This window comes from Excalfactoria chinensis, chromosome 1 (genome assembly GCF_039878825.1).
Source record: "Excalfactoria chinensis isolate bCotChi1 chromosome 1, bCotChi1.hap2, whole genome shotgun sequence".
Classification (NCBI taxonomy): Eukaryota; Metazoa; Chordata; class Aves; order Galliformes; family Phasianidae; genus Excalfactoria; species Excalfactoria chinensis.
In genome coordinates this window covers 93,173,692-93,195,302 of record NC_092825.1, presented here as the reverse complement: position 1 = coordinate 93,195,302, position 21,611 = coordinate 93,173,692, and the positions used below count along the sequence as shown (strand labels likewise).

The window sequence follows — 21,611 nt, the reverse complement described above, 5'->3', positions numbered from 1 at the left end:
AAACATGAACTGATGTATTCATTGCTTTTGGCAATTACATCCGATTCTGATATGCATTAAATAAACAAACAAACAAATAAATAAAATTAAATCACAAAGCTACTTATCAAAAAAGTGGATTAGATTTAGGTCTAGTGAACTCATTGCACTGTGGGAGTACAATTTTACAAATGGCATCCTAATGATCATAGATAGGGTCTATACAACTTTTGCCAACAATATATTTTTAATATATTTTGAGAATTTTGCATGAAAACAGCTACAGACATTTCTGTAAGTTCTTATGCAGTTGTATGGGAGATTGGTAATCACAGCCTGAACCTCTGATTAATCAGCTGAGGCAAGTATCAGGTCAGCTGTGGGAGCACAGGTGAGAGCAATCTAGCTGTGCTCCCAGAAGGGGTGGAGCTTGACTACACCTCCTCTAGACCTCATTTAAGGGCTGACCACCACTAAGGCAGCATCTCTTGGAGATTGCCTCAGTGTTTCCCAGCAGACTGAAGGCTTCCATACAGATGAGTTTTTCCTGTAAATAACCTTTTGAATATTTACTACCATCTTTACGTTATTGTCACCATGCAGCAGTGAAGCAGCTTTTGATCTTTTTGATCCCCTTTGCCATAATGTCACATGTCTTACTGAGGCTCTTTGGGTAGGGCTTTAGTTAGGATAGAGCAGGCAACGCTGCTCCTGAGTTGGCAGGAAACAGCAGTCCCCAGCCATTCATTCACTCTGATATCTTTTTCAACAGTACTAAACAGGATTAAAGCTGTAGTCGCTCAAGCTTCATTTTCTTAAAAGAGAAAGACCTCATGAGGTTTTCCATTTACCTTTGTGAATCTATTGATGATCTGACCCACTGGATTAGTTTCAAAATGCTGAAGAGGAAGGTGCAATACACTGTCCAGCAGCTGATGATGTAGTGTCCTAGAAGCAGCAAGGGAGCCCTGGGTGACTACGTAGGCACTGCAGCAAACAAGTAGACCTTGGGAATGGATAAAGTAAAAGACAGTTTTGAATGGTAGGGTTGGGAAAGGATTTAACTTCATACCTTGGTTTTAACAAGTTTTTGTATTGGCATTTTGTAGATAAATTTTCCTTCTTTGTAAGTATGTCTTCCCTGCTATCAAGTATCAAGCTAGCACACTTCCCTCCCTAACATGCTAACATACATAACTTCATTTGCTTACATTCAGATGTTCTAAGTTAACTCACAGAAGTATCAAAGTTAAAAAGCATTTTCAACACTGCTGTATATCTATTCTACTGCTCCTCTCCCAGGTTAAACAACACTATCATACTGCACATAATTCTGTTTATGGAACAACCAGCATTATTTCTCTACTAATAAACATTTTGGTAGATCAAAGCTGGCAAGTGGTGGGAAACCAGTCATAAATGCTCACACTTACCTTGTAAGAGTCCCAAAAGCCCGTAAATACCAAGTTTGTAATTTCGTGACTGTTGCCATTCTGTGAAATCACTGACTTTTGCTGTCTCTGCAGTCCAGGTGCTAAGCCACAGATTTTGCCCAATGGCTAGCGCATTTTGTGCTAAACAAGCAGCCACGGCTAGCCACATCCATCGCCAGCTGAACGCTTGGAGGTATTTTAAAACAACTGACATTTTCATCTGAATTATAAAAACATTGTTAATAATAATAATAATAGGAATTACTCATAAAAACAATATCACTGTTGAGGACAAGTAGATATTACACAATGGGAACTGAATACATTGAACTCACAATAAATTTCTTCACTTCTTAAATCTGATGACTAAGGTATATAAAATCATTGTGCTAAAACATTTCACCATCAACCGCATTGTGTTTTTTTAATCATATGTATCCTAGGCAACCTTGCTTGTGACACTTTGTAGAGACAGAATTCAGTAATGTCAGACAGGCAGATTATTAAACAGATAAGCAATCAAAAAACACACCACCACCACTGCTGACAACAGAAACAAAACAGGAAACCAAGAAAACTCAGTGTGAAGTTTATTTAAAGCAAATATTACTGTAGAAAATTTAAAACTGCTTCTTCAGGCTACTGAGGCCAAGGGAATTTGTGACAGCAGGATAGCGTTTCCATCATCCCTGTAGATGAAGTTATCGGGGAGAAACTCAGGCCAACAGAATGGTAGAAGTGATAGCAGCAGTATAGGTTCTGTGCCTATCATCTCTGCCTTCATGCCAGAAACTCAGTTCTCCTCCACATCCCTGCTCTTATTTTATTTCCTTGGATATTTTCATCTTCTCCACATTCTACTTCACTTGTTTTTTCCCCTCTCCCTAGCAGTTAGCAAATATCTATTTATTTATTTAGGACTGTAGAAAGTGCATTTCTAACACAAAACAGCACTGCAGGACTAATAAATAACATGCAAAATTTCTAGTCCCTGCACCAGCACACAGGTATTTAAACCTCCTAAAGATGAGACAGAGACTCATCTCTGAGTAAAATCTTTTCCATGTTTTGGAAAGAAGACATTTAAAACAGACAGAACCTAAATGTAGTATAAAAATAAAGCCTCTAACACATCATAAGAATATAAAATGTCAGGGTAAGTTCTTGAAGATGAGTTAAAAAACCTTATTTTTAGAAAAAGATTTATTTTAAATGCAATGATTAAATGCCTTAATAAGGAAGAAGATGGAAAAATAATATATTTTTTTCTTATGTGTATTAGAAAAAAAAAAACCAACACAACAAAACACAAATACTGGAGTTTTTTTCTATTACTGATACTTACACCACCAGTGGCAACTTTTTCTTTATTCTTTCTGAGTATTTTCCACTGATCTGAGGAACTGCAAGTAAGAAACACACTTTCAGATCTCCTTGTAAACCACAAAATTATATCCATTTTTATCCAAGTAAAAAATGTGTACTATGAAATCCTTCAAAGTTTTCTTTCTCACAGACATACAATCTACTCTTAGCTGTTCTAATTTTTTGTTTAAGTAGCTTCATTGTTAGAGGACCAGACTAAGTATATACTTTTATTGTATTGTCACATGCAGGTAAAACTGAGCTTGCCCTGCAGAAACTGTCTCTGCAGCTAGAAATGTAATACCACTGTTTTCTAAGGCATGCAAGTATGCTGCAGCTTGGATCTCAGTCCTTGTCTGGGTCAAAGAATAGGGCTTATTATTTGCTACAACTGTTTCTACTACATACATGCCAAGGTGACTTGGCTCAAATGCTCTGCATTGCCTTTGTTTATTTGCTGAATTCTGCTCTAGTCTAGGGAGCTTTGCACTATCTCCAGCCCAACAGATATGCCACTAAAGTGCACTACAAATTGATCAAGGAGCTCATTGATACTTTCATACTTGAAAGATAAGTTTTCTTAAAGATGGAAAATGAAAAAATCAACATGTAAAAAACAACATAAAAAACTTGTCAATATACCAGGAAGTCGAACTGCTGCCAGGGCTGAAACTCCCCTTCACTCCCACTTAACATACTTTAGACAGGGTAGCAGCCCATGAACTAGAACCCCTGAACTCACACAGCACATCAACTGCACTTCTTTCATATAAACCAGAAGATGAGCCCCAAGTACATACTCTGCAGCCAACTGCTGATGGGACATTCAGTCTTAACTCATGTTTACAACATGGAGGATAACAACACAGCCCTCAGTATAAGAACATAGGGTTGCTCTAGCATTGCATCAGATCAGCAATGGCTGTTGTTTTTTAACACTTACTGCTTGGTTTTCAACAACTCTCTTTGCTGTAGACTCCTCCCTCGTTGGCACTCGTCATTTGAAGAACTCTCTATAAAAGCAAAAAATAGTAAAATCATTTCAATCCTCATACAACGAGTAGATAGGATCCAGAAATAAAAAGGAAACACAGTGATGAATGAATGTTCTTTAAGTTATCAATCCTGTAAGTCAAACTGGTCTTGAGACAAGACAGACATGAGGTGCCCTCGCATCCCAGAAAACAAACTGTTTCCTGGGTTGCATCAGAAGAAGCATGACCAGCAGGGTAAGGGAGATGATCCTGCCCCTCTGCTCTGGTGAGACCTCACCTGAAGTGCTCTGTGCAGATGCCAAGTCCTGAGGACAGGAGAGACATGGACCTGTTGGAGCACATCCAGAGGAGGACTATAGAAATGTTCCAAGGGCTGGAACACCACTTTTATGAGGACAGGCTGAGAGAGCTGGGGCTGTTCAGCCTGGAGAAGGCCCCAGGGATATCTGAGAGAGGCCTTCCACTATCTAAAGGAGGGCTGTCAGAAAGGAACAGTCTCTTGTGGTAGGACAAGAGGAAATGGTTTCAAACTAAAAGAAGGGAGATTTAGATTGGATATAAGAAAAAAAAATTTACAATAATGATAGTGAAATACAGAAACAGATTGCCCAGAGTAGTGCCCTGTCCCTGGAGGCATCCAAGGTTTAAGCTTGACAGGGCTCTGCGCAGCCTGATGTAGCTGTTGGTCCCTCCCTGTTCATCGCAGGGGAACTGGACTAGATGACTTTTAAAGATCCCTTACAACTCAAACAATTCTATGACTTAAAAGAAAATACTAGAACTATGGCAGCACGTAAATTTCCCTCCTAGTATGAAGAAGTTAAAAAGCATATTAAAAAAAAAAAAATAATTGCAACACTATAGTTTGCTTGAATGTCTGAAAGGAGCAACTTATTGTTAAACTTATTTTAGTGAAAATATTATTTTGTAACTCCCTACAAGCATTAAGATTAGTGTTTACCTCAAAATATTCTTACAACTGAGCTGAAAAACTGAGCTTATGGTTTGTGTTAACAAAATAAAATGATGCTTTTTTTAAGAATGGATATTTTGTCTTCATAATTCATGTAATTTATGTTAACAGATCTGTAAAGACACAGATTTCTATACTGATCCGTCCTTATGAATGCACCTCTGCTGAATAATTTTGTACCAGAAAACACTGCATACTGTTTTTACACCTTGTTACTCTGGTTCCCTTCACCATTCTTTACTCACTCTTCGTGGCTAGTTCATGTTTTCTCACACCACCATCTCTACAGCCAACCCAAGCCTGCTTCCTGCTGCCTCTTGCAAATCTGCTGTTCTGTCTTTCCTTCCCCATCAAATCTCAGTAAATGTTTGAGAGTGCTGGCTCCAGTATAGGGTCTGAGGAACACATGCTGAACAACCAGGGTGAAGAACTGAATCTGAAATCATGCAAATGGTTTGTAAATATGTTTTTTCAAGGTACTGAGTATCATAGTATCATAGTATCGTGCAAATTGGAAGGGACCTTAGAGATCATCGAGTCCAACTCCCGGGATTCGAGCCCTCTAGTGTAGCAGAGCAGCAGTTTTACCCCTTGTGCCACAAGGGGGATTCGAACCCGAGCCCTCTGGTGTTGCAAGCGGCGGTTCTAACACCGTGCACCACTAGGGGCACACGATTTTTGTTTATTTATGCTGTCTACTTGTTGTCTCTTAAGAGTGTCTCTTCAGAGTACAAAAAGCTTCATTTATTTACCTTCTACAAATGGATAATATTTTCCTATGCCCTCTACCTTGATTACAGCAGTCTAAGGTGAAAGAAATGGGAAGCGTCCAGTATAAGTCATTGACACATGAAGACAAATTTGAAACATCCTTTAGATGTTTATTGAATAACAGAACCTTAAGATAATCAAGTAATTTAGCAAAGTACTAAATCAGAATGTAAAAGCAAAAATAGCTGCATAAGGCAGCTTGATCGTACATCCTTTAACTGAAAGAGTAAATCAGTCATTTGATCTCAGAGAATTAAAGCCTGAATTCTATATTTATTCCAACCAATAGTTTTGTATCAAAACATGTATGGAAGTGTTTTACATTTTCCAGAAACTATTCAGTTTGTTACACGGAGGGGAAGAGGAATATTTTGGGAAGCTTGAATGAAAAGGAAAAATACTAAATAAATACACTACACAAATGTTCTCACCTTCATTTGGGGTTGTCTTCTCCCTCCTGTTCTCAGCACTGAAGAACTGAATAAGCTCAACAAATTTAGCTCTCTTTGAAATGAGTTCCTGGTAGCTCCCCAGTTCACTTATTTTCCCCTCTTCCATTACTATTATAAGATCAGCATGAGGCAGGAGTGTTAAGTTATGTGTCACCAAAACACGAGTCTGAAACACAGTGTTTTCCATTTCACCATATAAAAACAAAGCAAGTATTAAAAGTAGGTCTTCTATTAATATAGCAGTTGAATTTTTCTTGGATTTTGCTTATTCATCTACCATAATACTACTATCTTTTTTTTTTTTTTTTGACAGCTTTACTACATTTCTCCTTAAATTGCCAAGTGTAATGTCAATTAGTTTATGCTTATAGCTATTTCTTATTACTTGTACTTATCTGTTTCTTACTGTGCATCCTATGTTCAGGAATGGTTTAGATTTAATCATAAAGAGAAAAAGCAGATATTACAGCTGTTAACATACTAGATATAGTTTGACAGTCTAACTGTTATATCTGCCAAGAAGCCTATCATTACTAGAGTTCTTCTTTCTGTCTGATACTTATCACCCATGAAGCATGCAAAGTAAAAGAGGAAAGGTAGGGATGGGAAGTGAAAGACGTACTTTGTAATATGTACTCATAATTAGGAAGCATTTCACAATGATACATGTGTTTTGCAGGAATAAGCTTGCATCAGGAGTAATCTGCACTAATTCATACAACCATCTTACCTTCCCACATTAACAGTTCTTACACAGAAGAACTTACTCCCCTTTCTCTTATGGAACTTCTTCAGTTAACAAGTCCTTCTTTCTATAAGCTCTATTGGTTATAACTTCTTCACAGCAGCAAAGCATCAAGAGCACCCACAAAGGGTTCCATCTTGATTTACCTTGCCATGCACATCACTGCACTCCTCAACAACTATCAGCAAAGTGGAAATGACCAAATGTCATAAAACTCAAATCTCCAGGTCACGCCAGCTCTCTCTGCCTTTATTTATTTATTTTTTTCCCAGACTATGCTATGGCCACTTGATACGCTTCAGAGTTATAGATTCAGCCGTGCTTTTTGTTTATTCCCTTTGCTCAGAATAATTTTCAACACAATAGGTAAGAGATGAACTTTTGCAGAATGACTAAAAGAATGCAATTATGTCAGTTGAAATGCACAAATCAGTTAATCTCCAATTTAAGAAGCAGCCTCCCTGCTTTACCTTGCTTTTTAAGAGACCTGAAGGCCCAATGAGCTTCTCGAAAAGGTGTTTTCCAACGTGTACATCTACAGCAGATAGAGGGTCATCCAGAAGATACAAGTCGGCATTGCTGTACACAGCTCTAGCAAGACTCACTCTCTGTTTCTGCCCTCCACTTATGTTGACACCCTAAAAAAATAAAAAAGGAAGCCAAAACAATCCATATTTTAATACAAAATACTATGAAGACCAGTTTATCACAGGCAATTTGTTATATTTTTTTCAGATATCTAAGCTAAATTTTGTTAAACAGAAAAGTTATAAGTTAGATTTCCAAATAATTAAAGTTTGTCCTTTGTTGATTAACTTACCATTCCAAAATGGGCAAATATAATGTACCGTGTTAACTACTATTTACAGGCATTACTTACAGTATATGGGGAACCCTTGGAAAAAAAAGAGCTGACTCAAACATCTGCACAGAAAAGAGCCATTCTAAAAATCAGTGAGAATTCAGAACTTGAACAGAAGTTCAAAGCTAAGTAAGGAGTTGAGCTGTATGTACTTGCTTGAGCACTGAATAGTCATCGGTGTAAATTATCAAGTGGCTCATAGATAAAAACAAAAAAGGCACAACTTGAATTATCAAATAATTTCTGACACATCAAATTCTCACCCTTTCTCCAATCTCTGTTTGATCTCCATTGGGTAATTGTTCCAAATCTGGCAGCAAAGCACAAGACTCTAAAACAAGCTCGTAGTATGATCTATTTAGATCTGAGCCAAAGAGAATGTTTTCCTGTAAACTGCCATTTTGAATCCAAGCTTGCTGAGCAAAGTAAGCCACTGAACCCTAAATAAAAAGAATTGAAAATACATTTTATTTGGGCTTTCTGAACACCAAAAAAAAAAAATATATATATATATATATATATATATATATATATATATATATATATATTTAAATATATGTTTGCTATTATAGCTTTATCTCAAAGTAACTAGACAGTACTTACATAACTCAAACATTATTAAAGTTTTAAAATAAGATAACTAAAACAATCTATTGAATATACTGGTTAGGCTGCAGTTAGGGTAATAATGTATGGCTAATTAATAATGTAGGGTAATTAATATATGGTTAGGTTGCGGTTGGACTTGATGATCTTCAAGGTCTTTTCCAACCTGGGTAATTCTATGATTCTATGATACGACAGCTTGACTCTAAGTACTATAAGTGCACATACTTTTAATAAACCTAACAGAGCTGAGACTTACATTGTGCAAAGTCTTTTAGGAAAAGATCTCAGGGACAATCAGGGACGTCCATTCTAAGATATAAGATGTAAGAAATGAGAATAGCTTTGCAATTACTTACTTGGACTGAAACAAATTAAAAATATGTATACAGTTAATTTTTCTTTGAAGATAAGAGATTCAAGAAGGTAGTACTTCTAAGCTTCTATTGCCAGTATTTTTATAGTCACAAATAGATGAAAAGGAAAAGCTGCACTTTGAAAATCAATTCTGCTTAATTTATTCAGTGGTTAGTGGGTTAGGGTGGGACGATGGAGGGACAGACAGACAATCTTACTCTTCTATGAACTGTTCCTTCAAGTTTCTCCATTTCTCCAAGAAGAGCAGAAAGAAAAGATGATTTTCCAGATCCAACCTGTCCCACAACAGCAACTAAAGAGCCTTCAGGTATACTGACACTCAAGCTGGAAATATTGAGGAAGAAATTAGTTATCTTCTTCGTAAATACTGCATCATATTTATGATGTGGTCACTGTAAGAAAGAAATACTGTTATACCTTCAGAACAATGAGAAATCAATGCATCAGTTTACACAGAATCACAGAATGACCCGGGTTGGAAGGGACCTCAAGGATCATGTAGTTCCAACCCCCCTGCCTAGCAGGGCCACCAAACATACGCCTTTACTAGATCAGGTTGCCCAGAGCCCCGTCCAACCTGGTCTTGAACACCTCCAAGGACAGGGCATCCACAGCCTCCCTGGGCAGCCTGTTCCAGGACCTAACCACTCTCCTAGTAAAGAACTTCCCCCTAACATCCAACCTAAATCTTCCCTCTTTTAACTTAAAACCATTTCCCCTAGTCCTGCTATTATCAGCCCTTTCGAAGAGTTTGCTCCCCTCCTGGGAGTAAGTTCCCTTCAGGTATTGAAAGGCTGCAATGAGGTCACCCCGCAACCTTCTCTTCTCCAGGCTGAACAAACCCAACTCCCTCAGCCTGTCCTCATAGGGGAGGTGCTCCAGCCCTATGAGGACAGGCTGAGGGAGTTGGGTTTGTTCAGCCTGGAGAAGAGAAGGTTGCGGGGTGACCTCATTGCAGCCTTTCAATACCTGAAGGGAACTTACTCCCAGGAGGGGAGCAGTTTACATGTCTTTTGATAAGCAATAATGAGAATAAATTTACTTGTCTGATGATTAAGGGCTTGTGCTCTCACAAATGGCAAAACATGTAACCAGTAAGTGGATTCATTCTTCTCAGGCCTGTAGCCGACTTTCTACCTTACTCAGACAATGAACTGCTAGACTTCTCACGTAGCATCTGCTACAATGTGTGAAAAACATTTGAGTATTAAAAGGCTGCCCCTCATCCTCTGCATATTTTGCTAGCAAAATAAGTCTAATCTGATCTCGCATGTTTGTATACAAGGAGGTCACTTGCCATGCTATGTAGATTTAAACATGTACTGATTTGAACGTCCTATGCTAAGATAAACACATTTCCTTCAGATCAGAGTCTAAAGCACAAATGAGGTTAAGAAAAACTTTACACAGAGACTATATGAGATTTCAATTAAGGCTGGTGAAAGTAGTTTATGCCTGGATACTACACTTCAGGCTACAATGTCTGAGATGTGGGCACCCATGCCATATCACAGGAAGTAATCTCCAACCTTGAGATTTAACAGGGCAGACAGCACAGTGAGAGAGTTAGACTAGGTAGGCTGTAACCGTCTCAGCTGCCCTAGTAAAATTTATCAGTCTCAAACAGAGTCTTCACTCAAGGTTGTTTACTCCATTTCCTTACTAACACTCCAATGAATGCATTGTGTAGCAGTTTAAACATAGTGAGTCATTTCTTAGGTGTGAATTCAACTACGATGCTGGGGAATCACATGCTATGTGATTTCTCTTGGAGCATGAAGGAAACCAGGTCAGATCCGACTTTCCAAGAGGATTGCATGGGATACTCTGGAAATAATATGTGCTCCTTCTGGTACCACCATCATGAACTAGTGTTAATCAGTACACGACAATCCTGAAAAACACGTCACATTTAGCTAACAGAGGTAATGAAAACAATAAATATCTTACTTTTTTAAGACTGGTAGGCCATTTTTCTCCCAGCAGAAAGAAGCACCAATAAGCTCAACAGCATGGTCTATCGTAGTAAGGAAAGAAGAGCAGAAATGCTAATCCATTCCCTCAGCTGAGATTCTTAATTACAAATGAGTAGCTCCTGCTTACTTCCACTGTAGTTTGTATCAACATCTTCAGGGTTAAGATCCTCAGCAAACAGAAAATCCTCTAAACGGCTCAGAGAAACTTTGGTCTGCAAGAAAAACATAAACATATATAGCATGCACAACATGCCTGTGATACCTGAATTCTTAAATAAAATATTAAAATACTCTAGACAGTATGGAAAGACATATTCTTTGTTTTACTTAAAGCCATTCAAAAGAGGGCATTCGGATGTTTAAAAACTTATTTTGTTTAAAGTACTAAACAAACTGAAGACACAAGTAAGCACTGTTTTTATTTTTCCCTGAGAACACACTGCTTGACAATAAGAAAGTAACAGAACATGCTCAAGTTAATGTTAGAAGACAAAGTTATCTTTGAATGGCTGGTTCTTCCAATTAGATTGTTTTCAAAAACATATGGTGAAATATATATATTCTTAGTGCAACAGTGTACTTTAACTATTTTCACAGAACAATGAAACAGAAAAGTATTTTACTGCGAGTGCATCATGAGCAGTCCATGACTGTGCTGTGACACAGAATGAGATGAACTTTCACTAGATTTTAAGCTAAGGGAACTAAACCTCACGTAAATTTGTTTTTGATCTAACACGATGCAGACCACAGAGGAATCAAATCACCGCAGGTAGCTGCTTTTGTTGGTTTCTATCCTTACAAAAAGCTGGTTGTATAAAGCTGTGACAGTGTACATTCATGAGCAGTTCATATAATATGCTCCTAATACAGACTTAAAAGCTAGCAGCATCCCTCCTGGTATACAATTAGAGCTGAAATTTCTTGATGGAATACCCTCAGCAACTTTACTCCTTTTTTCTCTAATCCTTTCAGTGGTGACTGGAGAAACACACTACTATAGAGACCACGCCTCCACTTGGTGCAAAGGGTTCCAACAGGTAAGAATGGCCAAGTTATTTAAAGAGGTGCAGCCCAAATTGGTTACTTTTCACTGGACTGTGAAGATGAGAAGTTGAGAGTAGGAGCAGAAGATGAGTCATGACTACTAAGAGAAGAAAAGCCAGAAATGGAAAGCGTAGTCCCAATCAGCTGTGCTACCCCATTATCACCTGTTATGTCTGTAGGACACATTCAAAACATCCTTCATGCTTCTCTTACCATGAAACAGCATGCAGTTTTATCTTAGCGAAACATAACTACAGATAATTAAATGACTTAATCATTCACAGTTACAGATGAAGCACGACAGAAGATCAAAAGGAGAATAAACAGCAGCTTTTTACAGCACATAGTCATAATTCATTTACCTGGGCTACAGCAGAGATCACAGATGGTAAATCAAACAAGGGTAGTCGCAAAATGTTAAACAAAGAAATAGATGTAAAAACTTTAGCAGCTGTTAAAACATTCTCCTTGTCCAGATAAAAGTAGACTCCAAACATAGCCATTGAGACCTTTTAAATGAAAAAAGAAGCAAATTCATGTTATAACTAAAATTTATGCACATATAATTTTGTTTTGTTTTGCTTTGTTGTATTACGAAGATGTGGACTTCTATTTCTGCTCATAACTAAGCAGGGACTCACCTGCACCTTCTGCACTTGGCTGCAATGCTGTGTGCAGAAATACTACAATTTCAACAAGTAAAATACCTGCCTATTGCAGTTGCTCCAACTGGATCTGTACGAAGCTGTATGAAATAACTTTCCTACCTCAGGGATTGATTGATTTGATTGATTTCCCTTTGAAAACATTCAAATGATGTTTCAGGAAATTTACTTTGTTTTTAATTCTTCCTGTTGCTATGATACTGGCTGTAGTATCATAGTAAAATTATTTACAACAGATATTTTTACCACTTGGAATTTTTTTCCCCCCAAAATTGTAGTCTTTAGTCATCAGAAAATACAGTGGTTTCCTACACAACCAATGTTCAAGCCTTCAGACTCACCCAGAAAAGCCTAAAGTTAAGAACGTGTCATGTGGTGTCTATTGTCTTTCTTCTTAAGTATCAGAGGAGTCTTAAACTAAGCTAGGAGCCCTAAACAAGAAGGAGTCTTAAGAACATGCTAAACAATAAGTTGATAATTTCAATATAGTTAATTTTAACTTCACAATTTTTTCTGACTCACTGCTTAAAGTATTCCAATTACCAACACTAACAGACTGGACAGCCTTAATCCTCCCTTCCACCATTCCTAAGGAATATTCCTCCTCACCTGGTAAATATTGCAAGTTAAGCCCTTGAAGATTTCAGTTGTTGTAGCTGATCTTAAGAATGGTCATTTACACCTATTGAAAGTTCCACTTTGATCCTTTTACATTCCAATGGAATTTAAATGAGACTTAAAGATCCAAAGATACAAATTTCACTGAAACAAGGCTGGGATGAATTTCTGAGATACTGTGAGGCAACATTTTTGATCCATGCAGCTACTACATCTGGCCACATGATAAACAGTTCTGCTTGAAAGAATACTTTTATAAACAAACCATAAAAGGAATACACGTCAAGGTTAACATGGAGTAAGTCGTCAGATATCCTGATGACTTCAAAACATCCACTTCACGTTCTCTAATGTCCATGACCTTCCTTTGATATGAAGGCTCCCACGCATAAAGTTTGAGGATCTATTTGAATAAAAGGAAAAGCGGTGATCATGCTTTACAAAATAAGCTTAAGCTCCAAATGCCATTTTCAAATATTCAGCAACATCAAACTGTATAAACTTCAGTGTTTTATAAATAAAAGTTAGACCCAAGATAACTCAAAATCAGGTTCTTCTTATGGAACGTATGTTCTAGCTCCCCTTTATCCTACACATTTCAATATATTCCCTATGTATCATAAACAATACATTGGTTTACTTCAGAACAGTATTAAATAACAAGTTCAAGTAGTCTACTTCAGAAAGTATTTTCCTTACCCACCAACATTTCAGTCTGGTAAAGGTTTTCAGCCAGCTATCAACACATTTTATGTCCTAATACAAAATGTGACAGTAAAATTGAGGTTTAATGGGCAGTAAGTTTTTCAAGTGAAATAAATTCAGTAAATATTTTTTCAAAAAAGCACTTTAAGTACACTAAGTTAAAGTGTTTTCTTTTTTAATTTTAATCATTATCTGATGAAAGGTTACTCCAAGAGCCCTATTTTTAAAAAAAAAAACAAACACAAAAACTTCAATGTTCAAAAGCTACTGAAACAAAACTAAATCAAATTTCACAATTCATTAGTTGTGGCATTACCTTTATTCCATGTAACATTTCACTCAGTAACTTGACTTGTTGATCTGAATATTTCATCTGGCATTTCTGGTTGAAAGACAACAGTGTTCCCATTTTTCAGTGAGGAAAATAAAAAAGTAAAATATACAGTGTATTTAGTGGATGCATATATTTTATACTAGTTCTGCCTGAGAAACACACCAGCACTGCAGTTATACTACGTTCAGATGTATGTGTACTTGTACAAATCATTACATAAATAATGGACTATTAAATACATTATAACAACATTTTTTTTCTCCTAAAATATCTTACGGAGTGCATTTAAATTATTTTTTTTTCTCCCTCTGCTATCATTATTTTTTTCTACTGAAATAAAATCATAGAACCACAGTAACACAGATTGGTTTTGTTTGAGTAGGGAGACCTTTAAGACCACACAGTCTCAATCTTCCTGACGTGGGCAGGGCTGCTCCCCACCAGCTCAAGCTGCCCAGGGCCCCATCCAACCCTGAGCACCTCCAGGGATGGGGCACCACAGCTTCTCTTGGCAGCTGTGCCAGGACCTCACTGTCCTCTGATTAAACAATTTCCTTCTAATATCTAATCTAAATTTTCCATTTCTTAGTTTAAAATTATTCCCCCTTGTCCTATCACTGTACTCCCTGACAAAAGCTCTCTCCCCAACACTTCTGTAGGCCCCCTCTAAGTACTGAAATGCCGTAACAGGCTTCCAGTTCCCAGGCGTTCAGGAATGATAATACATTTTTGATCTTCAAAACTGCTATGCAAATACATACAAATTGCTATGTAAATACAGACAATGCATTGATATATTATGACACTATACATATATATGGATATCAATATATGAAACATATCAAATAATCATGTTCAAGCATCAACCTAACTACAAACTCCATACATAAATCACATCCCTAAGCACCATATGCAGGTCTCTTAAATACCTCCAAGGATGGCAACTCCACCACTTCCTAGGGTAGCCTATTCTCATGCCTCATCACTCTTTCCATGAAGAAATACTTCCTGATATCTGAATCTCCTGTGGCACAACATGAAACTCTTCCCTCTGTTACTAATTAATACCTTGTTATTGAGAGAACCAACCAAAGAAATGAAGAAATTACTCACACTCCTGTGCTATACAGTCTGTTCTGCATAAAACATTTATAAAATGCTAATTAACAAGCCCTTTACACCTTCAAGTCTTTGCAAATACAAGCTGCAAACTTCCAGACAGTTATTTTGGTGACCTTTATATTTTTTCCTTCTCTTATCACAGTATGGATCTAAGTGCAAATGTACTTGCCGTGACTGAAAAAGAGGCAAGGGCTTTTACTGCAATGTCTGTATCACAGCTTTACAAAAGCATATACAGATCCACAAAAGAGTATTCACTGTATGTTGCATTACCAAAGGCAAAAATAACACAGAGACAGGTATTTGTCTTGATAACGACACAACACTAAGCATTGTAACAGTTCTTCCTACTGGACCTCACAGAAATCATCATCAGCACCCCTGTGGGATCTCCCATAATCTGAGGAGAATGCACTAAATTTGAAAGAGCTGCTCAGCCTAAATAACAGAGGTGGAAGAGGACCATAATCTCATATAGAATCCCTTATTTAAATGAATTAACTCATGCAATATGAAAAAAACATAACTGCTTCCTACAGTGAGGAATGCACAATACATGCACAATTTAACATTTCTCTTCTGCATTCCTGCATTATGACAATTAATTCCTCCTTATCACACTTATTAAAACATCTCACCTTCAGACTTTCTACTTTGGCTGCAATAAGTGCATTTATAGGTATAACCAGAAGAAGCACTGCTACACCGGCTAATACTGAGGGGCCAAGTTCTTTCCAGAGAAAGATGACAGCCATGACAATTTGAAAAGGTGCTGACCACAACAGGTTGATGTTTACAATTAGCACCAAGAGTTGCTGAGCATCTGCTGACATCAGGTTAACCATCTCTCCAGTTGTGTATCTTCGTCGTGAGGAATTGGCTAAAGTTAAGGCCTGCAACCAGAAAATACAGAGGATAAAAGTCGCAAAATTCAAGAATTATGATTTTCCCAGGAGAAGCTAAAAGCAAAGGACAACAAACAGCAAAACAAAGCTGAACTTAGTGAAACACACTTGTAACACTTAATGGTAAATAAATACAACACTAGCTCAAAGAGAGCTCAGAAGACCTCAGCTTTGGGCTGGTGTGGGAGCCAAGAACAGCAAGCTTCACAGAAAGCACACGTATAATGCCAGTGTGACAGTCTGACATCACGCATTCAGCTGACTGGGGATAGATACATAGACACACACACACTCACATTCACACTCACATACTCTCTAAGGACCTCATATTTATCCACTGTGCCACCTGCAACTCCTGCACAGAAAAAGACAGCACCACAGCAACTCACCCCACCATCATTTTGCATCATTCCAGAAGCAAAGCACAACCTGATCTGGCACCTACTGACTGACTATATTCAAAGAGCAGACCACGTTGTCTCTCTGCCCTGTAGCTGTGGAAACTTGCCAGAACATGCACTCACCCCAACAGCAGCCTTATGCTATTCCCTTGCTCATGACATGACACACAGACATACCCTCATATTTGACATGAAAGAATGAATTTCCCTGTTTTCCTGAGTTGCAGCTAAAAAGCAAGACATCATATACTGGTTCAGAAAACACCTGAGAAGTCTATACCAAAAGACTAGTTAAATCTATTTGAGAAAGAGATAAACTAAGAGATTATTTAAAACTTAAATTTAAATTGACAAATAAATAGTATTTATTTCAGATAGGATTGTGTCTTGTCCTCCCTGACTCTTGTTTCTTAGTCAAATATTGCAGTACAAATTCCAGTGTATCACATTCATAATAAAGCAAAGGTGTAGCACTGAGAAACAACTTCATCTCATACGCTATATATTAGTAGCATAATAAATGCTTGAATGTTTTGTAGATCACACATAGTTATTTTCAATTATACACCATTAACACCTGTATCTCTCCCTGCTAGTAACTATGCCACCCAAAGCACCTTATTAAAGGTGGGACAAGCAATACAGAGATTTCCACAGTAACCTACTGCTTACTGATCCACTGAAAATTGGTTTCTCCAAAATCAGGGGGAAAAAATGGCCTCTACAAAAAACAAAGTGGCAAACTACGGTTTCTTGTATTTGCCAACGCTACATAATAAAAACAGTGATCATACATATCCTTGCTTTTTCCCTGGCCATCCCGCCTAACATGCTCTCCTAGTTCATTAAAAAAATTGGGGAAAATTAACTCATGATCACAGAATCCTGCAACTGTCTGAGATGCTTAAAAACCACCTAGTCCTCCCCACTGCCAAGGGCAGTGATATCTCTCACTAGATAAGATTGCTTAAAGCCCTGTCGAACCCAACACTGAACATCTCCAGTGATGGGTCGCAGACAGTTTCCCTAGGCAGCCTGTTCCAGTATCTCACCATCCTCACCATGAGAAACTGCTTCCTTATATCCAGTCCAAATCTAACAAAAACAGGAAGAGTTCAGTTTCTACATTATCTGCCCAACATTATCTCTGCACGGGTGGCTGACAAAAGTATTTAATCACATGAATAAATAAAAATATTTCACTAACACAATTATGTTATTGCATCTTGGAAGGCCAGTGGTATCCTGGGCTCCAACAGAAGAGGGGTGGCCAGCAGGAACAGGGAGGTGATTGTCCCTCTCCAGTTTGTGCTTGTGAGGCCCCATCTGGAGTACTGCTTCCAGGTCTGGTGCCCCCATACAGGAAAGACGTGGAGCTGCTGGGGAGGGCCCAGAGAAGAGCCATGGAGATGATCAGAGGGCTGGAGCACCTCCCCTATGAAGACAGTCTGAGGGAGCTTGTTCAGCCTGGAGAAGACTGTGATGAGACCTCACTGCATCCTTCCAGTATTTAAAAAGGGTTTATGAAAAAGAAGGGAATCAACTTTTCACAGGGGTAGAGAGTTATAGGACAAAGAGGAATAATTTTAAGTTCAAAGAGGGAAGGTTTAGGTCAGATATCAGGGGGAAGTTCTTTACAGAGAGTGGTGAGGTGCTGGAACAGGCTGCCCAAAGAGGCTGTGGGTGCTCCACCCCTGGATGTGTTCAAGACCAGGTTGGATGGGGCCCTGGGCAGCCTGGTCTAGTACCAGACCTGGGGGTTGGTAACCCTGCCTGTTGCTGGGGGTTGGAACTTGTTGATCCTTGGAGTGCCTTTCAATCCAAGCCATTCCATTAGAGCCATACAGTAGAAACACTGTTGCAATTCCAAATTCTTAAACAAACAATTGTCAAAATACGAAGTCAAACTGTTAGCCTGTCACCAGTTTGTAATATCTGGGGTTCTGATCATACTGGTAAATACATTATCTTTAAACACTGAGTAATTATTTTAAATTTTTGCTGTGGGAGAAAATCAGAAGACCTTATCACCTTCTTGTATATCAGGCCAACAACAGCAGTCTTGATTTTGACAGCAGTAAGCATGCTGTTACGCTGGTATAGTTGATGTAGGAGAGTTTGTGAGAGAACTACAAAAAACAGAGCAATAGCATAGCCATATCGACTCCCATGTGAACTTGTATGATTTTCACTTACAGTTATCAATGATCTGAAAAGGAAGCAAAATAAATTTAGAATTTTGCACACACAGTCAACATCTGACAATAAAACATTCAATTAAGGGACATACCGGCAACTTGCTTAATTAAGCCCATTTTGCACCCAGATACGGTAAAAGGTCATGAAGAAAACCACATTAAAAATTATAGTTCTTATCTTTCCAATTTGTTACCTTAGAAATGATTCTCAGACACTGTTCTACAAATTAATCAGCTACTGCTGACTGACTTCACAGAGAATGCAGTACAAATAAAAAAGAGAGACATTTTAATTAGATGCTTATGGTCACAAAAACCGCTAATACCAACCACCAAAGTGAGACGGAGAAAAAAAAAATCTTAAGGAAAATTAATTCTTTTGGCACTAGTAAAAGATTGTTTTAAATAACCAACAACCACAGCATCTTCAAACAGGTCTTACAAACAGTCTTTCTCTCAAACATGGTCAACAATTTTGCTTAACATCCCAGGATACAACAAATTACACTGACACAGAATGTAGTATAGAGGTAAACAATATTTCTGTCCACTACCATTTTTCTTTGAAAAATTCTTAACACCTCTGTGCTAAGCAAATACCTAAAGATGACCTCCATCTGCTGTATGTTACCAATAACATTACAGCCGAGTTGCCACACTTTTCCCTGAAACGTTGAAACTGTAGGTTTGAACGTATTTTTAAATGTTTTGCTGAAAAACAGAGATCCAAAAATATTGGCAGAAAAGAAAGCAGAAAAGTTACATATCTTTACTTTTTTTCTCATATACTGCTTTTGTCTCAACTTTTTGACCAAGAAATTCTCTTTGAACTTTACTTCACTAGGATAATTTACAAATAACCACTGAAAACAAACAAACAAACAAAACCCAACAAAGAGCCCACCCAATCATTGCCTCTAAGCTGTTTATTTTGGCTTTGATATTGCTAACCCTACAGCTTTACTTTTACTATTGATCTCTGAACGTAAGGTGAAACGTATCAAAAACTTACTTCATTATTTGTGGACTCATGAAAGCCAGAATGTCAGCTGCAGCTTTTAAAAATGCAACTTTGAGCAATAAAAACTTAAATGTTTGCCACAGTGGAAAAATCAAAGACTGTTTATAGAAACTTCTGGGTTTAAATAGTATTCTTTCAATATAAGAATCCTGCAAGATTAAAAGCATGTGTACAGAATTAGGAAATTATTTTGCCCCACTAAAACACATATGATTATTAAATACATGTCCACTTAAAATCATTATTGTATTTCGGTTCTGAAGGACACTTCTAGCAGTCAGAACAGAAGAATTGCTTTGGGGTAAAAAATGAACTTTGGTTTTATTAAATCTGGCTCAAAAAAAAGCTTTAGCTGCTCTTAATTATCACAATAATGAAGGACAGAATATTTTTTACAGACTATGTGGATAACAATATTAATAATATTAGTATCAGAATTCATCCTTAATGAATTAAAAATAATCCTTAATGGAAAGCACTTTTGAATGCTTCAGTAGAAAGTGCTTCAATAGATATCTCAACGGTAGAAGAAAACACAAGTCTAGAAATAAATGAGAAATACTCAAGAGTTGCAGTAAAGACAGACTGCAAGAGCAGCCCTCTTCTCAGCAATTCAAAACTAAAAGTTACACTCTTACTGGATTTACAGGTTAAGCTCTCTCTCCTGTCAATATCCTAGCACTGTGCAGCAGTTAGTGTACCTTAACATCAGTAACGAAAGAACAACTCTGACTGAAAATGGCAAGCCATTATATGAAAATCACACCGGCAATCTCAAACAAAACAATCAAAATATTTGTAAGACTCAATATTGATGAAATTAAAAGAAACTGAAGCTTGCTTTGTGCGTTCTCCAGGTCAGAGCACCCACTGGTGAACAAGCTGATAATGGATTTCACTAAACACCAGACATACAGAAGATAAAACAAGCAGTAACACACTTAAAATAGATGGTACTTAATCAACAAAGCAAGTGGTAATTTCCACACCACTTGATATGCTTGGATTTGTATAACTAAGAAAATTCTTATTGCCACATTAGTGCAATCTCCAACAAGTAGTCTGTTCAAGAAAAAAAAGGAATTTAAAAAATTATCTTTAGCTTCTAGTCTCTTTAAATTTAGAAAAGGATTTTGCTTATTTTCAGAATTCTCTCTACCGTCAAGCCCGCAGAAGACTTCTGGATTTCTTTTCTCCATTGCTTTTCAAAGCTAGGACCCACGCTGTATGGTGAATCACTTTCATTCAGTTCAAACAGGTCATCTCTCTCCAGAGGCTTTTTATAGCCTAAAGATATTAGTCTGAAAAAAAAAAAAAAGGAATGAGTTTATACAGTATGAAATACAGCACACTAAGCAAACCAAAACAGTAATTCAAAAAGATATAGATATCATTTGGGGTATTTAAGTACAATCTATATTCAAAATAATAGACAATCCTGAAAACTGAAATAGACCAGACATATGAAGAGCCCAAACACAATGTCTGAACAGCAAACTCCGAGGGAACTTTCTACTTTTAAAGTCTGTCTACATTTCTAATCTCCCACCTTTCCACATGAAAATAATGTATGTAATGAATAAACTTGTGTAGCATCACTTCCCCGTTACTATTCCAACTGGAAATAAAACACTCACTTTTAATAAATTAATAAATCATCAGACTGCATCACGTCGCACTCATTTTTAACCAAAGTAACAACCTTAAAGTATTGGGTTTCAGCACGAATATGATGGAAGTTTTCTTACTGGAGATCTTCACATGTTCTGTTTCAGCAAAGTGCTGTTATTCACTTATTTGTTAAAACAGACGTGAAATTGTTCTTGAAAGTGGCAAAATAGGGGTGATGAATAAGCTGAACCTACAGGAATTCCATTTCGAAGAGTAACAGATGATGTGTGCTTTCTGATGAGCAGACATTTTAGAGAACTCAAAGAAAATCAATGTCCCATTTCTGAGGTGGGAAAAATACAAGGAGAGTTATGTTGACAATGTTGTTCACCTCAGAGAAAGCCCTAAACACCTAAAAAGCAACAAGAGACACGTGTTTGGATACAGGT

General features: G+C 37.5%; 1 protein-coding gene across 3 annotated transcripts in view; it reads right to left on the bottom strand.

The window, feature by feature from the left end:
• The window catches only part of LOC140257728 (multidrug resistance-associated protein 1-like), a 34,213-nt gene that overhangs the window by 9,256 nt on the left and 3,346 nt on the right, over nt 1-21,611 (bottom strand). The window contains exons 3-19 of one of the 3 annotated variants that reach the window (XM_072347295.1): nt 20,711-20,852; nt 19,543-19,700; nt 18,364-18,541; nt 15,665-15,919; nt 13,887-13,952; nt 13,131-13,268; nt 11,945-12,091; nt 10,663-10,747; nt 10,510-10,576; nt 8,757-8,883; nt 7,839-8,015; nt 7,184-7,351; nt 5,948-6,134; nt 3,721-3,790; nt 2,758-2,815; nt 1,413-1,632; nt 831-985 (exon numbers count right to left, since the gene is read on the bottom strand). In XM_072347295.1, the coding sequence (XP_072203396.1) occupies nt 831-985; nt 1,413-1,632; nt 2,758-2,815; nt 3,721-3,790; nt 5,948-6,134; nt 7,184-7,351; nt 7,839-8,015; nt 8,757-8,883; nt 10,510-10,576; nt 10,663-10,747; nt 11,945-12,091; nt 13,131-13,268; nt 13,887-13,952; nt 15,665-15,919; nt 18,364-18,541; nt 19,543-19,700; nt 20,711-20,852 (2,398 nt within the window). Of the gene's footprint in view, nt 1-830; nt 986-1,412; nt 1,633-2,757; nt 2,816-3,720; nt 3,791-5,947; nt 6,135-7,183; nt 7,352-7,838; nt 8,016-8,756; nt 8,884-10,509; nt 10,577-10,662; nt 10,748-11,944; nt 12,092-13,130; nt 13,269-13,886; nt 13,953-15,664; nt 15,920-17,541; nt 17,773-18,363; nt 18,542-19,542; nt 19,701-20,710; nt 20,853-21,611 lie in introns of those variants that run through there. The other 2 variants (XM_072347470.1, XM_072347389.1) reach the window with 2 other exon arrangements.